Source organism: Drosophila bipectinata, chromosome XR (assembly GCF_030179905.1).
Source record: "Drosophila bipectinata strain 14024-0381.07 chromosome XR, DbipHiC1v2, whole genome shotgun sequence".
Classification (NCBI taxonomy): Eukaryota; Metazoa; Arthropoda; class Insecta; order Diptera; family Drosophilidae; genus Drosophila; species Drosophila bipectinata.
Genome location: NC_091735.1, coordinates 26,057,813 through 26,081,539, shown reverse-complemented (window position 1 = coordinate 26,081,539; position 23,727 = coordinate 26,057,813). Strand labels below are relative to the sequence as shown.

The 23,727-nt window shown below is 37.6% G+C and overlaps 1 protein-coding gene and 1 long non-coding RNA gene across 2 annotated transcripts; both read right to left on the bottom strand.

Annotated features, from left to right (window-relative positions):
- Positions 1-6: 6 nt before the first annotated feature.
- LOC108125421 (uncharacterized) lies at positions 7-1,348 on the bottom strand. The gene is made up of 6 exons (XR_001773295.3): positions 1,279-1,348; positions 886-1,171; positions 672-828; positions 452-612; positions 231-391; positions 7-173 (listed from the first exon to the last, which is right to left on the bottom strand). It is a non-coding gene; the product is annotated as an uncharacterized lncRNA (long non-coding RNA).
- An 11,288-nt stretch (positions 1,349-12,636) lies between these two features.
- LOC138925523 (uncharacterized) lies at positions 12,637-14,822 on the bottom strand. Its single transcript, XM_070276253.1, has 2 exons — positions 14,587-14,822; positions 12,637-14,529 (listed from the first exon to the last, which is right to left on the bottom strand). Exons 1-2 carry the CDS (start codon positions 14,589-14,591, stop codon positions 14,076-14,078), a joined length of 459 nt encoding a protein of 152 aa, XP_070132354.1. The 5' UTR covers positions 14,592-14,822; the 3' UTR covers positions 12,637-14,075.
- Between the last annotated feature and the right edge of the window lie 8,905 nt (positions 14,823-23,727).

Sequence of the window (23,727 nt, the reverse complement as noted above, 5' to 3'; positions counted from 1 at the left end):
GCCGCCGATGCTTGTCGCTGCCGCCGTTTTGTGTCGCTAACGCCGTTCTCTGTGGCTGCCGGCATTGGTTGCGCTGCCGCTTTTTGGCTTTGGCGCCGTAATTTTAAGCGCTGCTACGGCGCCGTTGGCACGACGACAATGCTGCAGCGTTATTGCTTCGACGACGCCGTCATCTAAAATGAAAGAAAAAAAAAATAAGAAGAAGGCGTAAATTCATAAGAAATGCTTACCAATTTTTTTTGCCTTCGCTTCCTACCATATAAATGTTTGGCTCCGTTGGTTATGCCGTTGTTTTTTTTCGCTGCCGGCATTGAATTTGCCGCCGTTTTTTGTCGATGGCGCCGTACTTTTTAGCGCTGCTGCGGCGCCGTTGCTTCGACGACGCCGTCATCTAAAATGAAAGAAAAAAAAAATAAGAAGATGAAGGCGTAAATTCATAAGAAATGCTTACCAATTTTTTTTGCCTTCGCTTCCTACCATATACATGTTTGGCGCCGTTGGTTATGCCGTCGTTTGTTTTCGCTGCCGGCATTAAATGTGCCGCCGTTTTTTGTCGATGGCGCCGTACTTTTTAGCGCTGCTGCGGCGCCGTTGCTTCGACGACGCCGTCATCTAAAATGAAAGAAAAAAAAATTAGAAGATGAAGACATAAATATATAAAAAATGCTTACCATTTTTTTTTGCCACCGCTTCATATTATATGAATGCATGGCGCCGTTGGTTATGCCGCCGTTGTCGCTGCCGGCATTGTATGTGCCGCCGTTTTTCGTTGATGGCGCCGTATTTTTTAGCGTTGCAGCGGCGCCGTTGCTATGACGACGCCGTCATCTAAAATAAAATAAAGAATAAGATAATGACGACGAAAATTTAAAAAAAAATGCTTACCATTTTTTTCTGCGTCCGCTTTTTACCATATAAATGTTTGGCGCTTTTTGTTACGCCGCCGTTTTTCGTCGCTGGCGCTTTTGGTTTTTGCCGCCGTTTCTTTTAGCTGCGGCTTGGTTTTGCCGCCGTATTTCATCGCTGGCGCCGTTGGCTATGTTGCCGTTTTTTGTTGCTCGCGGCATCGGTTGTGGCGCCGTATTTTTTTGCTCTGCTGCGGCACCGTTTACACGGCGACAATGCTGCGGCGCCGTTGCCATGACGACGCCGTCTTCTTCCCTGACACTACCTAAAACAAAAAAATGTTTGTTAAATGTATTTATAATGCACATAAATGACGACTACTTTTCTTTTTAAAAAGCAGGAATAGGAGCAGCCACTTTATATTTAACTTACCTGTTAACATCCGTTGATTGCCGCTGCGCTCCTATTGGCACGTCTTTCCTCGCCCACGCTAAGAAAATATGTATTAAAACTAGTGATGGTAATATTCCAAAGAGATGGCACATTGGTACCTTAAATGGTACAAAAATACCAGCAAGAAACTAGTATAAATTTATCGATGTTATTATTTTTTAATACATTTTTATATAATGTTACCAGAAAATGCTAAAACTAAAATATACTAAAAGAATCCTACTCTTAGAGATGGTATTAGTAAAGAAAGATGGCACACCCCTAGAGATGGCACATCTGTTTATTAGATGGTATATTAATACCAGCAGGGAATTAGTATTAAGTTATCGATGGCAAGTTATTTTTTAGTACTTTTTTTATATTAATGTTACCAGAGAATGTTAAAACTAAAATACTAAAAAATCCTACTCCTAGAGATGGATGAAGTAGAGAGCGATGGTACATCGGCTCCTGAGATGGACTTTTGTTGCTAGTGGGGAGTTATTTTAAATTTATCGATATCATGATTTTTGAAATTTTTTATATCGATGTTAACAGAGAACTGTAAAACTAAAATGTAATGAAAAAATACAGGAAAAAGTGACTTTACCGGCAATTCACCGGAAACTTCACATTTTTGAATTGCGTTATGTGAATGTGGCTAAGCGATCGCCGTATTTGTTTATATTGTTTATTGTATTTTTGGTAATTGATGCCCATGTTAAATTTATATAATAATATAATTTTTCCAACAAGTAACCTTTAGAAATTTACAATTTATAATTTTTTTGTTTGGCTGGTCTTTTAGAAGTTATTTTTATTTTAATTCATATCCAAGTCCAAAAAAAAAACACCATTATGTTATTAAAAAATTTAACAGCTTATTTCTTTAATAAAAAAAATTTTAAAAAGTTTTTTCCTATTTTTTTGTAAAATTTTCCAAGGAATCATTCTAAAACGCCATAAATTTCTAATTTTTTTCTTCTTGCCACGTTTGGAGACTTATAGTTGGTCCAGGTATATCTGTTTCCAAACAGCAACATCATTTTGTAATTATAGCATCTAAATGCAAAATGCCGTTTTTAAAACATTTCTGAAATGTTGCTTAAAATTTTATAGAAATTTTTTCAAGATTTCCCCTTTAAAAATTGTCAACTTTCGTTTTTTATTTTTTCCAACCTTTGAGACTTAATGTTTCTTAATTCCTTATTAATAGTTCTTTTTATACATATTCGACTCCAAAGATGAACATCATTTAGTGTTTATAGCAGTCATAAGCTTAATTCTTTATTTAAGAGGTATTATTTTTAATTTTTTCAAAATTGTTTCAAGGGGTAGCTCTTAAAAGATACCAATTTCTAATTTTCTCCATTTTACAATTGATTGAGACTCATATTTTCTTTGTTTCTTATCCGATTATAAAAACGACCGCCATTTTGTAACCAAAGCGTTTAGAAGCTTAATTCTTTATTTCAAAGATTCTCTAAATGTAGTTATAAATTTGTTTTTAATTTTGTCAAGGAAAACCTTTTAAATTAATCAAATTTAAATTTTTGCTAATTTTACCATTTTTTAAGACTCATAGTTCTTTTTTGTATATCTGATTTTAAAAAGGAACACCATTCTGTGCTCAAAGAAAAGTGAAGCTTATTCGGTTATTTAAAATAGTCCTTAAATGTATATTTTCATTTTGTCAAAATGTTTTCTAATTAGTGCTTCTAAAAATATTCTATTTTCAATTTTCCCAATTTTGCCATTGTTTGAGACTCATAGTCCCTTTAAATTATATCCGATTAGAAAAATGAACAATATTCTGTGATCAGGGCAAACTAAAGCTTATCTGCTTGTTTAAAACAGTCCTTAAATGTATTTATTACTTTTTTCAAAATTTTTCCAAGGAGTGCCCTTAAAAATAGTCAATTTTCGATTCTTTCCATTTTGCCATATTTCAAGACTCATAATTTCTCCAATGCATATCTGATTACAAAAAAGAACACCCTTATATGATGAAAGCAACATGAACATAAATCCCTTATTTAAAACAGTACATAAATGTATTTTTAAATTTTTTTAAAATTTTTCCAAGGGGTTCCCTTTAAAAATAATCAATTTTCGTTTCTACCCATTTTGCCATCCTTTGCGACTCATAATTCCTTCAATATATATCCCATTTTAGAATGAAACACCATTCTGTGATCAGGGCAACCTGAACCTTAATTGCATATTTAAAACATTCTTTAAATGCAGATTTAAATTTTTTCCAAATTTTTTCAAGCGGTCCCCCTTAAAAATGTTCAAATTCCGTTTCTCCCTACTTTGCCATCTTTTCAAACTCATAGTTCCTCCAATACATATCCAATTTTGTAAAGGAACACCAATCTGTGATCAGAACAACCTGCAACCTAATTGCTCATTTAAAACATTCCTTAAATGCAGTTTTCATTTTTTTCAAAATTTTTGCAAGGGGTCCCCCTCAATAATTGTCAATTTCCGATTTTCCCCGTTTTGCCATCTTTCAAGACTTATAGTTCCTGTAATATATATCCGATATTAGAAAAGAATACCATTCTGTGATTGGGACAACCTGCAGCTTAATCGCTCATTTAAAACAGTCCTTAAATAAAGTTTTCAATTTTTTAAAAAATTTTCCAAGGGGTCTTCCTCAAAAATTAACAATTTCCGATTTTCTCTATTTTGTCATCTTTTGAGACTCATATTTTCTCCAATATACATACGATTTTAGAAAGGAATACCATTCTGTGATCAAGACAACCTGCAGCTTAATCGCTTATTTAAAACAGTCCTTTAATGTAGCTTAAAATTTTTTCGAAATTTTTTCAAGAGGTCCCCCTCAAAAATTGTCAATTTCCGATTTTCCTCTTTTTGTCATCTTTTGAGACTCATAGTTCCTCCAACATATATCCGATTTTAGAAATGAACACCATTCTGTGATCGGGACAACCTGCAGCTTAATCGCTCATTTAAAACAGTCCATAAATGCAGTTTTCAATTTTTTAAAAAATCTTCCAAGGGGTCCCTCTCAAAAATTGTAAATTTCCGATTTTCCCCATTTTGCCATCTTTCGGGACTCATAGTTCCTCCAATATATATTCGATTACAAAAAGGAACACTATTCTTTGATCAGGGCAACCTTCAGCTTAATCGCTCATTTAAAACAGTCCTTAAATGCAGTTTTCAATTTTTTAAAAAATTTTCCAAGGGGTCTTCCTCAAAAATTAACAATTTCCGATTTTCTCTATTTTGTCATCGTTTGAGACTCATATTTGATCCAATATACAGCCGATTTTAGAAAGGAATACCATTCTGTGATCAAGACAACCTGCAGCTTAATTGCTTATTTAAAACAGTCCTTTAATGTAGCTTAAAATTTTTTCGAAATTTTTCCAAGAGGTCCCCCTCAAAAATTGTCAATTTCCGATTTACCCCATTTTGCCATCTTTCAAGACTCATAGTTCCTCCAACATATATCCGATTTTAGAAAGGAACACCATTCTGTGATCGGGACAACCTGCAGCTTAATCGCTCATTTAAAACAGTCCATAAATGCAGTTTTCAATTTTTTAAAAAATCTTCCAAGGGGTCCCTCTCAAAAATTGTAAATTTCCGATTTTCCCCATTTTGCCATCTTTCGGGACTCATAGTTCCTCCAATTTATATCCGATTACAAAAAAAATACCATTCTGTGATCAGGACAACCTGCAGCTTAGTCGCTCATTTAAACAGTCCTTTAATGCAGTTTTCAATGTCTCAAAATTTTTACAAGGGGTCCCCTTTAAAAATTTAAATTTCCGATTTTCCCCATTTTGCCATCTTTCGGGACTCATAGTTCCTTTAATTTATATCCGATTACAAAAAGAAACACCATTCTGTAATCAGGACAACCTGCAGTTTAGTCGCTCATTTAAAACAGTCCTTAAATGAAGTTTTCTATTTTTTCAAAATTTTCCCAAGGGGTCCCCCTCAAAAATTGTCAATTTTCGATTTTCCCCATTTTGCCATCTATCGGGACACATAGTTCCTCCAATTTATATCCGATTACAAAAGGAACACCATTCTGTGATCAGGACAACCTGCAGCTTAGTCGCTCATTTAAAACGGTCCTTAAATGCAGTTTTTAATTTTTTCAAAATTTTTCCAAGGGGTCCCCCTCAAAAATAGTAAATTACCGATTTTTCCCATTTTGCCATCTTTCGGGACTCATTGTTCCTCCAATATATATCCGATTTTAGAAAGGAACACCATTCTGCGATCGGGGCAACCTGCAGCTTAATCGCTGGTTTAAAACAGTCCTTAAATGCAGTTTTCTATTTTTCAAAATTTTTCCAAGGGGTCCCCCTCAAAAGTTGTTAATTTCCGATTTTCCCCATTTTGCCATCTTTCGGGACTCAAAGTTCCTCCAATTTATATTTGATTACAAAAAGGAACACCATTCTGTGATCAGGACAACCTGCAGCTTAGTCGCTTATTTAAACAGTTCTTAAATGCAGTTTTCTATTTTTTCAAAATTTTTCCAAGGGGTCCCCCTCAAAAGTTGTCAATTTCCGATTTTCCCCATTTTGCCATCTTTCGGGACTCATAGTTCCTTTAATTTATATCCGATTACAAAAAGGAACACCATTCTATGATCAGGACAACCTGCAGCTTAGTCGCTCATTTAAACAGTCCTTAAATGCAGTTTTCTATTTTTTCAAAATTTTTCCAAGGGGTCCCCCTCAAAAGTTGTCAATTTCCAATTTTCCCCATTTTGCCATCTTTCGGGACTCATAGTTCCTTTAATTTATATCCGATTACAAAAAGGAACACCATTCTGTGATCAGGACAACCTGCAGCTTAGTCGCTCATTTAAACAGTCCTTAAATGCAGTTTTCTATTTTTTCAAAATTTTTCCAAGGGGTCCCCCTCAAAAGTTGTCAATTTGCGATTTTCCCCATTTTGCCATCTTTCGGGACTCATAGTTCCTCCAATATATATCCGATTACAAAAACGATCACCATTCTGTGATCAGGACAACCTGCAGCTTAGTCGCTCATTTAAACAGTCCTTAAATGCAGTTTTCTATTTTTTCAAAATTTTTCCAAGGGGTCCCCCTCAAAAGTTGTCAATTTCCAATTTTCCCCATTTTGCCATCTTTCGGGACTCATAGTTCCTCCAATATATATCCGATTACAAAAAGGAACACCATTCTGTGATCAGGACAACCTGCAGCTTAGTCGCTCATTTAAACAGTCCTTAAATGCAGTTTTCTATTTTTTCAAAATTTTTGATCAGGAAAACCTGCAGCTTAGTCGCTCATTTAAACAGTCCTTAAATGCAGTTTTCTATTTTTTCAAAATTTTTCCAAGGGGTCCCCCTCAAAAGTTGTCAATTTCCGATTTTCCCCATTTTGCCATCTTTCGGGACACATAGTTCCTCCAATTTATATCCGATTACAAAAGGAACACCATTCTGTGATCAGGACAACCTGCAGCTTAGTCGCTCATTTAAAACGGTCCTTAAATGCAGTTTTCAATTTTTTCAAAATTTTACCAAGGGGTCCCGTTCAAAAATTGTAAATTTCCGATTTGCCCCATTTTGCCATCTTTCGAGACTCATGGTTCCTCCAATATATATCCGATTTTAGAAAGGAACACCATTCTGTGATCAGGACAACCTGCAGCTTCATCGCTCATTTAAAACAGTCCTTAAATGCAGTTTTAAATTTTTTCGAAATTTTTACAAGGGGTCCCCTTCAAAATATGTCAATTTCCGATTTTCCCCATTTTGCCATCTTTCGGGACTCATAGTTCCTCCAATTTGTATCCGATTACAAAAAGGAACACCATTCTGTGATTAAGGCAACCTTCAGATTAATCGCTCATTTAATACAGTCCTTAAATGCAGTTTTCAATTTTTTCAAAATTTTTCCAAGGGGTCCCCCTCAAAAATTGTAAATTACCGATTTTTCCCATTTTGCCATCTTTTGAGACTCATAGTTCCTCCAATATATATCCGATTACAAAAAGGAACACCATTCTGTGATCAGGACAACCTGCAGCTTAGTTTCTTTAGAAAGAAACACCATTCTGTGATCGGGATAACCTGCAGCTTAGTCGCTCATTTAAAACAGTCCTTAAAAGCAGTTTTCAATTTTTTCAAAAATTTTTCAAGGGGTCCCCCTCAAAATATGTCAATTTCCGATTTTCCCCATTTTGCCATCTTTCGGGACTCATAGTTCCTTTAATTTGTATCCGATTACAAAAAGGAACACCATTCTGTGATCAAGGCAACCTTCAGATTAATCGCTCATTTAATACAGTCCTTAAATGCAGTTTTCAATTTTTTCAAAATTTTTCCAAGGGGTCCCCCTCAAAAATTGTAAATTACCGATTTTTCCCATTTTGCCATCTTTTGAGACTCATAGTTCCTCCAATATATATCCGATTACAAAAAGGAACACCATTCTGTGATCAGGACAACCTGCAGCTTAGTTTCTTTAGAAAGAAACACCATTCTGTGATCGGGATAACCTGCAGCTTAATCGCTCATTTATAAGAGTCCTTAAGTGCAGTTTTCAATTTTTTAAAAATTTTTCCAAGGGGTCCCCCTCAAAATATGTCAATTTCCGATTTTCCCCATTTTGCCATCTTTCGGGACTCATAGTTCCTCCAATTTGTATCCGATTACAAAAAGGAACACCATTCTGTGATCAAGGCAACCTTCAGATTAATCGCTCATTTAATACAGTCCTTAAATGCAGTTTTCAATTTTTTCAAAATTTTTCCAAGGGGTCCCCCTCAAAAATTGTAAATTACCGATTTTTCCCATTTTGCCATCTTTTGAGACTCATAGTTCCTCCAATATATATCCGATTACAAAAAGGAACACCATTCTGTGATCAGGACAACCTGCAGCTTAGTTTCTTTAGAAAGAAACACCATTCTGTGATCGGGATAACCTGCAGCTTAATCGCTCATTTATAAGAGTCCTTAAGTGCAGTTTTCAATTTTTTAAAAATTTTTCCAAGGGGTCCCCCTCAAAATATGTCAATTTCCGATTTTCCCCATTTTGCCATCTTTCGGGACTCATAGTTCCTCCAATTTGTATCCGATTACAAAAAGGAACACCATTCTGTGATCAAGGCAACCTTCAGATTAATCGCTCATTTAATACAGTCCTTAAATGCAGGTTTGAATTTTTTCAAAATTTTTTTAAGGGGTCCCCCTTAAAAATGGTCAATTTCCGATTTTCCCATTTTGCCATCTTGCGAGACTCATAGTTTCTCTTATATACATATATACATCCAATTTACAAAAGGAACACCATTCTGCGATCAGATCAACCTGAAGCTTAATCGCGTATTTAAAACCGTCCTTTAATTTAGTTTTTAATTTTTTCGAAATTTGTCCATGAGGACCCCTTAAAAATGGTCAATTTCCGATTTTCCCAATTTTTCCGTCTTTCGAGACTTATAGTTCCTCCAATATATATCCGAGTACAAATAGGAACATCATTCTGTAATCAGGGCTATCTAAAGCATAATGGCTCATTTAAAACAGTCCTTTAATGTAGTTTAACATTTTTTCAAAATGTTTCCAAGAGATCCCCCTTAAAAATGGTGCATTTCCGATGTTCCCAATTTTGCCATCATTTGAGACGCATAGTTCCTTCAATTCAAATATTAAATTAAAAACTTAAAGTGCTCCCGCTCTGTTAACCATTGATGATCTTTGGAAAGTCTACCGTTTTTTTAACCGGTTGTACTTTGCGGGAGCCACAACGAATTTAGCCAAAGAATGTAATTATAAGCCAAAATTTGTTAACATTTAAATAATAGTATATTTGCTAAATTATGTTTTCTTATGTTGAAAAACTAAATAAATAAATACGCTTATTAAAACAATTAAAAATACAAGAATCTTGTTAAAAATCAAATTATAAAATGTCCCTTTTTCTTGTTAAATTAATGTATCACAGTCAAGTCTATTGTTAAATGAAGTTTATTAAATATGTTAAAAACTGTATGTTAAACATTGTGACATTGTGTTCCCTCCTTTTGGAAATGAGAAATGCTTTCCCCATCTGACACAGTATTGGCAAAAGCGCGGCGGGGGCAGCGTCCTCTCCCCTTTTCTTTTCTTGTTAAAAATCAAATTATAAAATGTCCCTTTTTCTTGTTAAATTAATGTATCACAGTCAAGTCTATTGTTAAATGAAGTTTATTAAATATGTTAAAAACTGTATGTTAAACATTGTGACATTGTGTTCCCTCCTTTTGGAAATGAGAAATGCTTTCCCCATCTGACACAGTATTGGCAAAAGCGCGGCGGGGGCAGCGTCCTCTCCCCTTTTCTTTTCTTGTTAAAAATCAAATTATAAAATGTCCCTTTTTCTTGTTAAATTAATGTATCACAGTCAAGTCTATTGTTAAATGAAGTTTATTAAATATGTTAAAAACTGTATGTTAAACATTGTGACATTGTGTTCCCTCCTTTTGGAAATGAGAAATGCTTTCCCCATCTGACACAGTATTGGCAAAAGCGCGGCGGGGGCAGCGTCCTCTCCCCTTTTCTTTTCTTGTTAAAAATCAAATTATAAAATGTCCCTTTTTCTTGTTAAATTAATGTATCACAGTCAAGTCTATTGTTAAATGAAGTTTATTAAATATGTTAAAAACTGTATGTTAAACATTGTGACATTGTGTTCTCTCCTTTTGGAAATGAGAAATGCTTTCCCCATCTGACACAGTATTGGCAAAAGCGCGGCGGGGGCAGCGTCCTCTCCCCGTTTCTTTTCTTGTTAAAAATCAAATTATAAAATGTCCCTTTTTCTTGTTAAATTAATGTATCACAGTCAAGTCTATTGTTAAATGAAGTTTATTAAATATGTTAAAAACTGTATGTTAAACATTGTGACATTGTGTTCCCTCCTTTTGGAAATGAGAAATGCTTTCCCCATCTGACACAGTATTGGCAAAAGCGCGGCGGGGGCAGCGTCCTCTCCCCTTTTCTTTTCTTGTTAAAAATCAAATTATAAAATGTCCCTTTTTCTTGTTAAATTAATGTATCACAGTCAAGTCTATTGTTAAATGAAGTTTATTAAATATGTTAAAAACTGTATGTTAAACATTGTGACATTGTGTTCCCTCCTTTTGGAAATGAGAAATGCTTTCCCCATCTGACACAGTATTGGCAAAAGCGCGGCGGGGGCAGCGTCCTCTCCCCTTTTCTTTTCTTGTTAAAAATCAAATTATAAAATGTCCCTTTTTCTTGTTAAATTAATGTATCACAGTCAAGTCTATTGTTAAATGAAGTTTATTAAATATGTTAAAAACTGTATGTTAAACATTGTGACATTGTGTTCCCTCCTTTTGGAAATGAGAAATGCTTTCCCCATCTGACACAGTATTGGCAAAAGCGCGGCGGGGGCAGCGTCCTCTCCCCTTTTCTTTTCTTGTTAAAAATCAAATTATAAAATGTCCCTTTTTCTTGTTAAATTAATGTATCACAGTCAAGTCTATTGTTAAATGAAGTTTATTAAATATGTTAAAAACTGTATGTTAAACATTGTGACATTGTGTTCCCTCCTTTTGGAAATGAGAAATGCTTTCCCCATCTGACACAGTATTGGCAAAAGCGCGGCGGGGGCAGCGTCCTCTCCCCTTTTCTTTTCTTGTTAAAAATCAAATTATAAAATGTCCTTTTTTCTTGTTAAATTAATTGGTAGGTAGGTAGGGGGGGGGGTAGGGGTAGATTCCCCTATCGGTGGAAGATTACTTCTGTAACGCCTATTCAAAAAATTGGCAGTAGGTCTGTTACCAACTATCCACCTATGGTTAAAATTTGCAACTTCGCTAAGATACTGGAGCGGATAGTTACTAAAAAATTGACATTTCTGGCTCGTAATTTTATATCCCCCAACCAGCATGGTTTCTTGCTTAAGAGGTCCACTACAACTAATTTAGCGGTCTTCTCTAAGCACTGCTTTGAAACTTTTGGAAACCGACTTCAGGTTGATGCCATTTACACCAACTTCTCCAAAGCCCTTTTGGCCAAATTATATAAATTAGGTATTCATTTCTGCCTGTTAAGTTGGTTTGAGTCTTATCTGGCTGATCGTTTCCACGTTTCTGAAGTCCGTTCCTCATGTCCTATCTCAAGTCCATTTGTCACCTCCTCTGGTATTCCATAAGGCAGCTCTCTAGGACCTCTTCTATTTATTATTTGCATTAATGACATCTCTTCATGCTTTCGTCATTCCTACTTCCTATGTATGCGGATGACCCTAAAATCTTTAAAGCCATTAGTTGCATTAGTGACAGTTACTTGTTAGAGGAGGATATATCCAGAGTTTACTCATGGTGCTCCCGTAATCTTCTTCCATTAAATTTATCTAAGTATCTGTTTACCTGTTACAGTAAGCGGTCTCCTGAAATCTGCACGGGTTATTCCATCAATAATTATAGTTTGGCAGCTAAAGAGGAGATGTTAGATCTTGGTGTCTTATTCGACACCAAATTTAAATTTTCTGGTCACTAGACTATATTCTGCCTAAAAAGTATGCTATGCTGGGCTTTCTGAAGAGGCATGTTAACTAATTCCAAAGTCCACACTCGAGCCTCAGCGTCTACGCTGCATTTATTCGGCCGAGGCTGAAATATGCCTCAATCATTTGAAATCCAGCTTGTATAGTTCGTTCCAACAGAATTGAGCGACACCAGAAGAAATTCTTAAACTTTGCTCTTCTGCCTCTAAGGTTTCAGGATCCTTTACCTTTATACCGGAGCCGCTGCCTTCTTCTCAATGTTTGCACTTTGGGGGATCGGCGTACACGGGCAGCTTTAATTTTTTGAACAATGTAGTCGCTGATAACATTGATTGCCCGTTTTTACTGGAACTCATTAATTTTAATGTTCCTCAAAGGGATCTTCGTACCTTTGCCCCCTTTCGGATCAAGTGTCACAGGGCCAATTACCTTTTAAACGAGCCGATTGAGCGGTCTCTTTCTTATTTTAACTCTTTGCCGCCTAGCCTCCGAATTCAGTGGGGCTCTGATAAGGTTGTGTTTAAACGCTTGTTAATCAGGCAGTTCAGTTTTTATTAGTATTTAACTATTATTTATTAGTTTTTGAGTTGTTATTTTGTAGCCATGTAAGGATTTATCCGTTGGCGAAATAAATAAATAAATATAAATGTACTACCAGTTTATTAATAAAAGTCAGATAAGATTGATGTTAATAGTTCAATGAATGTGGTATGATTGTTAAAATTAATGTAAATATGGGCACTGATGACTGGCACTAAGACCTATAATATGTAAAACACGTCACGGTTAAATACAAAAAATCCACTAATCAGGCAGTTATTAAGTTCTTATTAGTATTGTACTATTTTTTATTAGTTTGTAAGTTGTTATTTTGTAGCCATGTAAGGATTTATCCGTTGGCGAAATAAATAAATATAAATGTAGTACCAGTTTATTAATTAAAGTGAGATAAGATTGATGTTAATAGTTCAATGAATGTGATATGATTGTTAAAATTAATGTAAATATGGGCACTGATGACTGGCACTAAGACCTATGATACATACATACAAAATACATACAACTACGCGCCTTTTATATAAATTTTGGCTGGAATTGCCCCTACTCAAGGCATTATCGCAAACACCTAGAACAAAACAATGGATACCCCAAGCAAACAAAATGGGACCGCTGCTCCGAGACGAGAGTCTGCTAGAAATCTTGATGATTCCATTGCGCCCTCCTTGCCGGATGCATAAGTCGGCCACATAGGTACACCGGGCACAAACGGAGGCGAATGTTGCTCCAGTGCTACCGGTGCCAACAATATGGGGACACCAAAGACGGGTGTAGAAGCCCACTATGCATGAAGGCGCCATACTTCTACATAAAGGAAGCAGCCCCGCTGGATGTTGCAACTGCAACGAGGGCCACATAAGTAATTATGGGTTGTGGCTGACTTAGCAAGAAGTGAAGAGAGGATGGGCGGAGAAGGGGTAACACGACTTCAGGGGCAGCGTCGGTCTAGTCGCCCATAGCAACAGGGAAGATAAAATGAATCCATCCATTTGCCAGCGTTGCCATCCATCGCATCTCGAAGCGCAATGTCGTGCTTCTTGGGGCCGGTGTCCATCTCGGGGTCTGGATCTACATTGGGGTCATCCTTCTATGAAATGGTCCCGCCCCCTGAAATCTACCCCAAATTCCCACTCCCACTCTGGCCGGCAACAGCAGCCACCAACTGTATTAACCCGCTAAAATACAAGTACAATTACAAATATAAACAAAATAAATGGGAAAAGATCCTTAGGGCGGTGCCGCTTCTATACCCCGCGATGTTGGGATCCATCGATGGAGGGTGCCTTTCCCCCTTTGGGTCCTATATCCCGCGATGTTGGGATCCATCGTTGGAGAGTGCCTTTCCACTGGGGGTCCTGCTGATGGCTCCTTAGAATACTCCGTCGTTTCTCCTTGCAGCCTGGGTGGCTCTTGGGTGGCCAACTTGCATCCATCCATACCCCGCGATGTTGGGATCCATCGATGGAGGGTGCCTTTCCCCCTTTGGGTCCTGCTGATAGCCCCCTAGCGATCCGATGTTGGGATCTATCGTTGGAGGGTGCCTTTCCCCCTTTGGGTCCTATATCCCGCGATGTTGGGATCCATCGTTGGAGGATGCCTTTCCCCCTTTGGGTCCTGCTGATGGCTCCTTAGGGATCCGATGTTGGGATCCATCGTTGGAGGGTGCCTTTCCCCCTTTGGGTCCTGCTAATGGCCCCTTAGGGATTCGATGTTGGGATCCATCGTTGGAGGGTGCCTTCCCCCTTTGGGTCCTGCTGATGGCTCCTTAGAAAACACCGTCGTTTCTCCTTGCATCCTGGGTGGCCCTTGGATGGCCAACTTGCATCCATCCATACCCCGCGATATTGGGATCCATCGATGGAGGGTTCCTTTCCCCCTTTGGGACCTGCTGATGGCCCCTTAGGGATCCGATGTTGGGATCCATCGTTGGAGGGTGCCTTTCCCCCTTTGGGTCCTGATGGTGGCTCCTTAGGGATCCGATGCTGGGATCCATCGTTGGAGGGTGCCTTTCCCCCTTTGGGTCCTGCTGATGCCTCCTTAGAATACTCCTTCGTTTCTCCTTGCATCCTGAGTGCCACTTGGATGGCCAACTTGCATCCATTTGTTTGGCCACAGCACAACACCACGCGGCTTCCAGCAAAATAGAAGTTCCTAGAAAATGGCAACATTAATATAAAATAATCCAATAAAAATAAACACACCACGTACCTCATCCAACCCCGTTACTCCTGTTGAGATCCTGATCCATCGATGACGGCTCCTTGCCCTTGCTGGCCTGCTAGTGGGGCAATACAGCAGCCCTGCTGCAGCCACCGACACCATGCCTGGGTAGGCAACGATGGCGCCGGCTGTCCCTCGACGATCGCACGGCCCAGCACCAATGCCTGCAGCCATCTAACGACGACGACTTTCATCGATGATGTGACGACGCGGGCTCTCCTTCTTCTTTCCCGAAAACTGAGTAGCTAAAATAAAAAAGAACGAAAGTTGGATGAAGTTAGGGGGCTGCCCTGATCACCATTATGTCATCAGGGCAACCTAAAGCTTAATCGCTCATTTACAACATTCCTTAAATGCAGCTTTAAAATTTTTCGAAATTTTTACAAGGGGCCCCCCTTAAAAAGGTCAGTTTCCGATTTTCCCCATTCTGCCATCTTTCGAGACTCATAGTTCTTCCACTATATATCCGATTTTAGAAAGGAACACCATTCTGTGATCAGGACAACCTGCGGCTTAACCGCTCATTTAAAACAGTCCTTAAATGCAGTTTTTAATTTTTTCAAAATTTTTACAAGGGGTCCCCCTTAAAAATGGTCAATTCCCGATTTTCCCCATTCTGCCATCTTTCGAGACTCATAGTTCCTCCACTATATATCCGATTTTAGAAAGGAACACCATTCTGTGATCAGGGCAACCTGAAGTTCCTCGGTATATTTATATCCGATTTTAGAAAGGAACTCCATTCTGTGATCAGGGCAACCTGAAGCTTAATCGCTCATTTAAAACAGTCCTTAAATGCAGTTTTCAATTTTTTTCGAAATTTTTACAAGGGGTCCCCCTTAAAAATGGTCAATTTCCGATTTCCCCCATTTTGCCATCTTTCGAGACTCATAGTTTCTCCACTATATATTCGATTTTAGAAAGAAACACCATTCTGTCATCAAGACAACCTGCAGCTTAATCGCTCATTTAAAACAGTCCTTATATGCAGTTTTTAATTTTATCGAAATTTTTACAAGGGGTCCCCCTTAAAAAAGGTCAATTTCCGATTTTCCCCATTTTGCCATCTTTGGAGACTCATAGGTCCTTCACTTTATATCCGATTTTAGAAAGGAATACCATTCTGTGATCAGGGCAACCTGCAGCTTAATCGCTTATTTAAAACAGTCCTTAAATGCAGTTTTTATTTTTTTCGAAATTTTTACAAGGGGTCCCCCTTAAAAATGGTCAATTTCCGATTTCCCCCATTTTGCCATCTTTCGAGACTCATAGTTTCTCCACTATATATCCGATTTTAGAAAGAAACACCATTCTGTCATCAAAACAACCTGCAGCTTAATCGCTCATTTAAAACAGTCCTTATATGCAGTTTTTAATTTTATCGAAATTTTTACAAGGGGTCCCCCTTAAAAAAGGTCAATTTCCGATTTTCCCCATTTTGCCATCTTTTGAGACTCATAGGTCCTTCACTTTATATCCGATTTTAGAAAGGAATACCATTCTGTGATCAGGGCAACCTGCAGCTTAATCGCTTATTTAAAACATTCCTTAAATGCAGTTTTTAATTTTTTCGAAATTTGTACAAGGGGTCCCCCTTAAAAAAGGTCAATTTCCGATTTTCCCCATTTTGCCATCTTTCGAGACTCATAGTTTCTCCACTATATATCCGATTTAAGAAAGAAACACCATTCTGTGATCAAGACAACCTGCAGCTTAATCGCTCATTTAAAACAGTCCTTAAATGCAGTTTTTAATTTTTTCGAAATTTTTACAAGGGGTCCCCCTTAAAAATGGTCAATTTCCGATTTTCCCCATTTTCCCATCTTTCGAGACTCATAGTTCCTCCACTATATATCCGATTTTAGAAAGGAACACCATTCTGTGATCAGGACAACCTGCAGCTTAACCGCTCATTTAAAACAGTCCTTAAATGCAGTTTTTAATTTTTTCGAAATTTTTACAAGGGGTCCCCCTTAAAAAAGGTCAGTTTCCGATTTTCCCCATTTTGCCATCTTTCGAGACTCATAGTTCCTCCACTATAGATCCGATTTTAGAAAGGAACACCATTCTGTGATCAGGACAACCTGCAGCTTAACCGCTCATTTAAAACAGTCCTTAAATGCAGTTTTCAATTTTTTCGAAAGTTTTACAAGGGGTCCCCCTTAAAAAAGGTCAATTTCCGATTTTCCCCATTCTCCCATCTTTCGAGACTCATAGTTCCTCCACTATATATCCGATTTTAGAAAGGAACACCATTCTGTGATCAGGACAACCTGCAGCTTAATCGCTTATTTAAAACAGTCCTTAAATGCACTTTTTAATTTTTTCGAAATTTTTACAAGGGGTCCCCCTTAAAAAGGTCAGTTTCTGATTTTCCCCATTCTGCCATCTTTCGAGACTCATAGTTCTTCCACTATATATCCGATTTTAGAAAGGAACACCATTCTGTGATCAGGACAACCTGCAGCTTAACCGCTCATTTAAAACAGTCCTTAAATGTAGTTTTTAATTTTTTCGAAATTTTTACAAGGGGTCCCCCTTAAAAATGGTCAATTCCCGATTTTCCCCATTCTGCCATCTTTCGAGACTCATAGTTCCTCCACTATATATCCGATTTTAGAAAGGAACACCATTTTGTGATCAGGACAACCTGCAGCTTAATCGCTTATTTAAAACAGTCCTTAAATGCAGTTTTTAATTTTTTCGAAATTTTTACAAGGGGTCTCCCTTCAAAAGGTCAGTTTCCGATTTTCCCCATTCTGCCATCTTTCGAGACTCATAGTTCTTCCACTATATATCCGATTTTAGAAAGGAACACCATTCTGTGATCAGGACAACCTGCATCTTAATCGCTCATTTAAAACAGTCCTTAAATGCAGTTTTTAATTTTTTCGAAATTTTTACAAGGGGTCCCCCTTAAAATTGGTCAATTCCCGATTTTCCCCATTCTGCCATCTTTCGAGACTCATAGTTCCTCCACTATATATCCGATTTTAGAAAGGAACACCATTCTGTGATCAGGACAACCTGCAGCTTAATCGCTTATTTAAAACAGTCCTTAAATGCAGTTTTTAATTTTTTCGAAATTTTTACAAGGGGTCCCCCTTGAAAAAAGGTAAATTTCCGATTTTCCCTATTCCGCCATCTTTTGAGACTCATAGTTCCTCCACTATAGATCCGATTTTAGAAAGGAACCATTCTGTGATCAGGACAACCTGCAGCTTAATCGCTCATTTAAAACAGTCCTTAAATGCAGTTTTTAATTTTTTCGAAATTTTTACAAGGGGTCCCCCTTAAAAATGGTCAATTCCCGATTTTCCCCATTCTGCCATCTTTCGAGACTCATAGTTCCTCCACTATATATCCGATTTTAGAAAGGAACACCATTCTGTGATCAGGACAACCTGCAGCTTAATCGCTTATTTAAAACAGTCCTTAAATGCAGTTTTTAATTTTTTCGAAATTTTTACAAGGGGTCCCCCTTAAAAAGGTCAGTTTCCGATTTTCCCCATTCTGCCATCTTTCAAGACTCATAGTTCCTCCACTATACATCCGATTTTAGAAAGGAACACCATTCTGTGATCAGGACAACCTGCATCTTAATCGCTCATTTAAAACAGTCCTTAAATGCAGTTTTTAATTTTTTCGAAATTTTTACAAGGGGTCCCCCTTAAAAATGGTCTATTCCCGATTTTCCCCATTCTGCCATCTTTCGAGACTCATAGTTCCTCCACTAAATGTCCGATTTTAGAAAGGAACACCATTCTGTGATCAGGACAACCTGCAGCTTAACCGCTCATTTAAAACAGTCCTTAAATGCAGTTTTTAATTTTTTCGAAATTTTTACAAGGGGTCCCCCTTAAAAATGGTCTATTCCCGATTTTCCCCATTCTGCCATCTTTCGAGACTCATAGTTCCTCCACTAAACATCCGATTTTAGAAAGGAACACCATTCTGTGATCAGGACAACCTGCAGCTTAATCGCTCATTTAAAACAGTCCTTAAATGCAGTTTTTAATTTTTTCGAAATTTTTACAAGGGGTCCCCCTTAAAAATGGTCTATTCCCGATTTTCCCTATTCTGCCATCTTTCGAGACTCATAGTTCCTCCACTATATAGCCGATTTTAGAAAGGAACACCATTCTGTGATCAGGACAACCTGCAGCTTAATCGCTCATTTAAAACAGTCCTTAAATGCAGTTTTTAATTTTTTCGAAATTTTTACAAGGGGTTCCCCCTTAAAAAGGTCAGTTTCCGATTTTCCCCATTCTGCCATCTTTCGAGACTCATAGTTCCTCCACTATATATCCGATTTTAGAAAGGAACACCATTCTGTGATCAGGACAACCTGCAGCTTAATCGCTTATTTAAAACAGTCCTTAAGAGGAGTTTTTAATTTTTTCGAAATTTTTACAAGGGGTCCCCCTTAAAAAGGTCAGTTTCCGATTTTCCCCATTCTGCCATCTTTCGAGACTTATAGTTCTTCCACTATATATCCGATTTTAGAAAGGAACACCATTCTGTGATCAGGACAACCTGCAGCTTAACCGCTCATTTAAAACAGTCCTTAAGAGGAGTTTTTAATTTTTTCGAAATTTTTACAAGGGGTCCCCCTTAAAAAAAGGTAAATTTCCGATTTTCCCCATTCCGCCATCTTTTGAGACTCATAGTTTCTCCACTATATATCCGATTTTAGAAAGGAACACCATTCTGTGATCAGGACAACCTGCAGTTTAATCGCTTATTTAAAACAGTCCTTAAATGCAGTTTTTAATTTTTTCGAAATTTTTACAAGGGGTCCCCCTTAAAAAGGTCAGTTTCCGATTTTCCCCATTCTGCCATCTTTCGAGACTCATAGTTCTTCCACTATATATCCGATTTTAGAAAGGAACACCATTCTGTGATCAGGACAACCTGCAGTTTAATCGCTCATTTAAAATAGTCCTTAAATGTAGTTTTTAATTTTTTCGAAATTTTTACAAGGGGTCCCCCTTAAAAATGGTCAATTTCCGATTTTCCCCATTCCGCCATCTTTCGAGACTCATAATTCCTCCAATATAGATCCGATTTTAGAAAGGAACACCATTATGTGATCAGGACAACCTGCAGCTTAATCGCTCATTTAAAACAGTCCTTAAATGCAGTTTTTAATTTTTTCGAAATTTTTACAAGGGGTCTCCTTTAAAAAGGTCAGTTTCCGATTTTCCCCATTCTGCCATCTTTCGAGACTCGTAGTTCCTCCACTATATATCCGATTTTAGAAAGGAACACCATTTTGTGATCAGGACAACCTGCAGCTTAATCGCTCATTTAAAACAGTCCTTTAGTGTAGTTTTTAATTTTTTCGAAATTTTTACAAGGGATCCCCCTTAAAAAGGTCAGTTTCCGATTTTCCCCATTCTGCCATCTTTCGAGACTCATAGTTCCTCCACTATAGATCCGATTTTAGAAAGGAACACCATTCTGTGATCAGGACAACCTGCAGCTTAACCGCTCATTTAAAACAGTCCTTAAATGCAGTTTTTAATTTTATCGAAATTTTTACAAGGGGTCCCCCTTAAAAATGGTCAATTTCCGATTTTCCCCATTTTCCCATCTTTCGAGACTCATAGTTCCTCCACTATATATCCGATTTTAGAAAGGAACACCATTCTGTGATCAGGACAACCTGCAGCTTAACCGCTCATTTAAAACAGTCCTTAAATGCAGTTTTTAATTTTTTCGAAATTTTTACAAGGGGTCCCCCTTAAAAATGGTCAATTTCCGATTTTCCCCATTCTGCCATCTTTCGAGACTCATAGTTCCTCCGCTATATAGCCGATTTTAGAAAGGAACACCATTCTGTGATCAGGACAACCTGCAGCTTAACCGCTCATTTAAAACAGTCCTTAAATGTAGTTTTTAATTTTTTCGAAATTTTTACAAGGGGTCCCCCTTAAAAAGGTCAGTTTCCGATTTTCCCCATTCTGCCATCTTTCGAGACTCATAGTTCCTCCACTATATATCCGATTTTAGAAAGGAACACCATTCTGTGATCAGGACAACCTGCAGCTTAATCGCTCATTTAAAACAGTCCTTTAGTGTAGTTTTTAATTTTTTCGAAATTTTTACAAGGGATCCCCCTTAAAAAGGTCAGTTTCCGATTTTCCCCATTCTGCCATCTTTCGAGACTCATAGTTCCTCCACTATAGATCCGATTTTAGAAAGGAACACCATTCTGTGATCAGGACAACCTGCAGCTTAATCGCTCATTTAAAACAGTCCTTAAATGCAGTTTTTAATTTTATCGAAATTTTTACAAGGGGTCCCCCTTAAAAATGGTCAATTTCCGATTTTCCCCATTTTCCCATCTTTCGAGACTCATAGTTCCTCCACTATACATCCGATTTTAGAAAGGAACACCATTCTGTGATCAGGACAACCTGCAGCTTAACCGCTCATTTAAAACAGTCCTTAAATGCAGTTTTTAATTTTTTCGAAATTTTTACAAGGGGTCCCCCTTAAAAATGGTCAATTCCCGATTTTCCCCATTCTGCCATCTTTCGAGACTCATAGTTCCTCCACTATATATCCGATTTTAGAAAGGAACACCATTCTGTGATCAGGACAACCTGCAGCTTAGCCGCTCATTTAAAACAGTCCTTAAATGCAGTTTTTAATTTTTTCGAAATTTTTACAAGGGGTCCCCCTTAAAAATGGTCAATTCCCGATTTTCCCCATTCTGCCATCTTTCGAGACTCATAGTTCCTCCACTTTATATCCGATTTTAGAAAGGAACACCATTCTGTGATCAGGACAACCTGCAGCTTAATCGCTTATTTAAAACAGTCCTTAAATGCAGTTTTTAATTTTATCGAAATTTTTACAAGGGGTCCCCCTTAAAAAGGTCAGTTTCCGATTTTCCCCATTCTGCCATCTTTCGAGACTCATAGTTCATCCACTATATATCCGATTTTAGAAAGGAACACCATTCTGTGATCAGGACAACCTGCATCTTAATCGCTCATTTAAAACAGTCCTTAAATGCAGTTTTTAATTTTTTCGAAATTTTTACAAGGACCCCTTAAAAATGGTCAATTTCCGATTTTCCCCATTCTGCCATCTTTCGAGACTCATAGTTCCTCCACTAAACATCCGATTTTCGAAAGGAACACCATTCTGTGATCAGGACAACCTGCAGCTTAATCGCTCATTTAAAACAGTCCTTAAATGCAGTTTTTAATTTTTTCGAAATTTTTACAAGGGGTCCCCCTTAAAAATGGTCAATTTCCGATTTTCCCCATTCTGCCATCTTTCGAGACTCATAGTTCCTCCACTATACATCCGATTTTAGAAAGGAACACCATTCTGTGATCAGGACAACCTGCATTTTAATCGCTCATTTAAAACGGTCCTTAAATGCAGTTTTTAATTTTTTCGAAATTTTTACAAGCGGTCCCCCTTAAAAAAGGTCAATTTCCGATTTTCCCCATTCTGCCATCTTTGGAGACTCATAGGTCCTTCACTTTATATCCGATTTTAGAAAGGAATACCATTCTGTGATCAGGGCAACCTGCAGCTTAATCGCTTATTTAAAACAGTCCTTAAATGCAGTTTTTAATTTTTTCGAAATTTGTACAAGGGGTCCCCCTTAAAAAAGGTCAATTTCCGATTTTCCCCATTTTCCCATCTTTCGAGACTCATAGTTTCTCCACTATATATCCGATTTAAGAAAGAAACACCATTCTGTGATCAAGACAACCTGCAGCTTAACCGCTCATTTAAAACAGTCCTTAAATGCAGTTTTTAATTTTTTCGAAATTTTTACAAGGGGTCCCCCTTAAAAATGGTCAATTTCCGATTTTCCCCATTTTCCCATCTTTCGAGACTCATAGTTCCTCCACTATATATCCGATTTTAGAAAGGAACACCATTCTGTGATCAGGACAACCTGCAGCTTAATCGCTTGTTTAAAACAGTCCTTAAATGCAGTTTTTAATTTTTTCGAAATTTTTACAAGGGGTCCCCCTTAAAAAGGTCAGTTTCTGATTTTCCCCATTCTGCCATCTTTCGAGACTCATAGCTCTTCCACTATATATCCGATTTTAGAAAGGAACACCATTCTGTGATCAGGACAACCTGCAGCTTAACCGCTCATTTAAAACAGTCCTTAAATGTAGTTTTTAATTTTTTCGAAATTTTTACAAGGGGTCCCCCTTAAAAATGGTCAATTCCCGATTTTCCCCATTCTGCCATCTTTCGAGACTCATAGTTCCTCCACTATATTTCCGATTTTAGAAAGGAACACCATTCTGTGATCAGGACAACCTGCAGCTTAATCGCTTATTTAAAACAGTCCTTAAATGCAGTTTTTAATTTTTTCGAAATTTTTACAAGGGGTCCCCCTTAAAAATGGTCAATTCCCGATTTTCCCCATTCTGCCATCTTTCGAGACTCATAGTTCTTCCACTATATATCCGATTTTAGAAAAGAACACCATTCTGTGATCAGGACAACCTGCAGCTTAACCGCTCATTTAAAACAGTCCTTAAATGCACTTTTTAATTTTTTCGAAATTTTTACAAGGGGTCCCCCTTAAAAATGGTCAATTCCCGATTTTCCCCATTCTGCCATCTTTCGAGACTCATAGTTCCTCCACTATATTCCCGATTTTAGAAAGGAACACCATTCTGTGATCAGGACAACCTGCAGCTTAATCGCTCATTTAAAACAGTCCTTAAATGCAGTTTTCAATTTTTTCGAAATTTTTACAAGGGGTCCCCCTTAAAAAAGGTCAATTTCCGATTTTCCCCATTCTGCCATCTTTCGAGACTCATAGTTTCTCCACCATATATCCGATTTTAGGAAGGAACACCATTCCGTGATCAGGACAACCTGCAGCTTAATCGCTCATTTAAAACAGTCCTTAAATGCAGTTCTCATTTTTTTCGAAATTTTTACAAGGGGTCCCCCTTAAAAAAGGTCAATTTCCGATTTTCCCCATTCTGCCATCTTTCGAGACTCATAGTTTCTCCACTATATATCCGATTTTAGAAAGGAACACCATTCTGTGATCAGGACAACCTGCAGCTTAATGGCTCATTTAAAACAATCCTTAAATGCAGTTGTAAATTTTTTCGAAATTTTTAC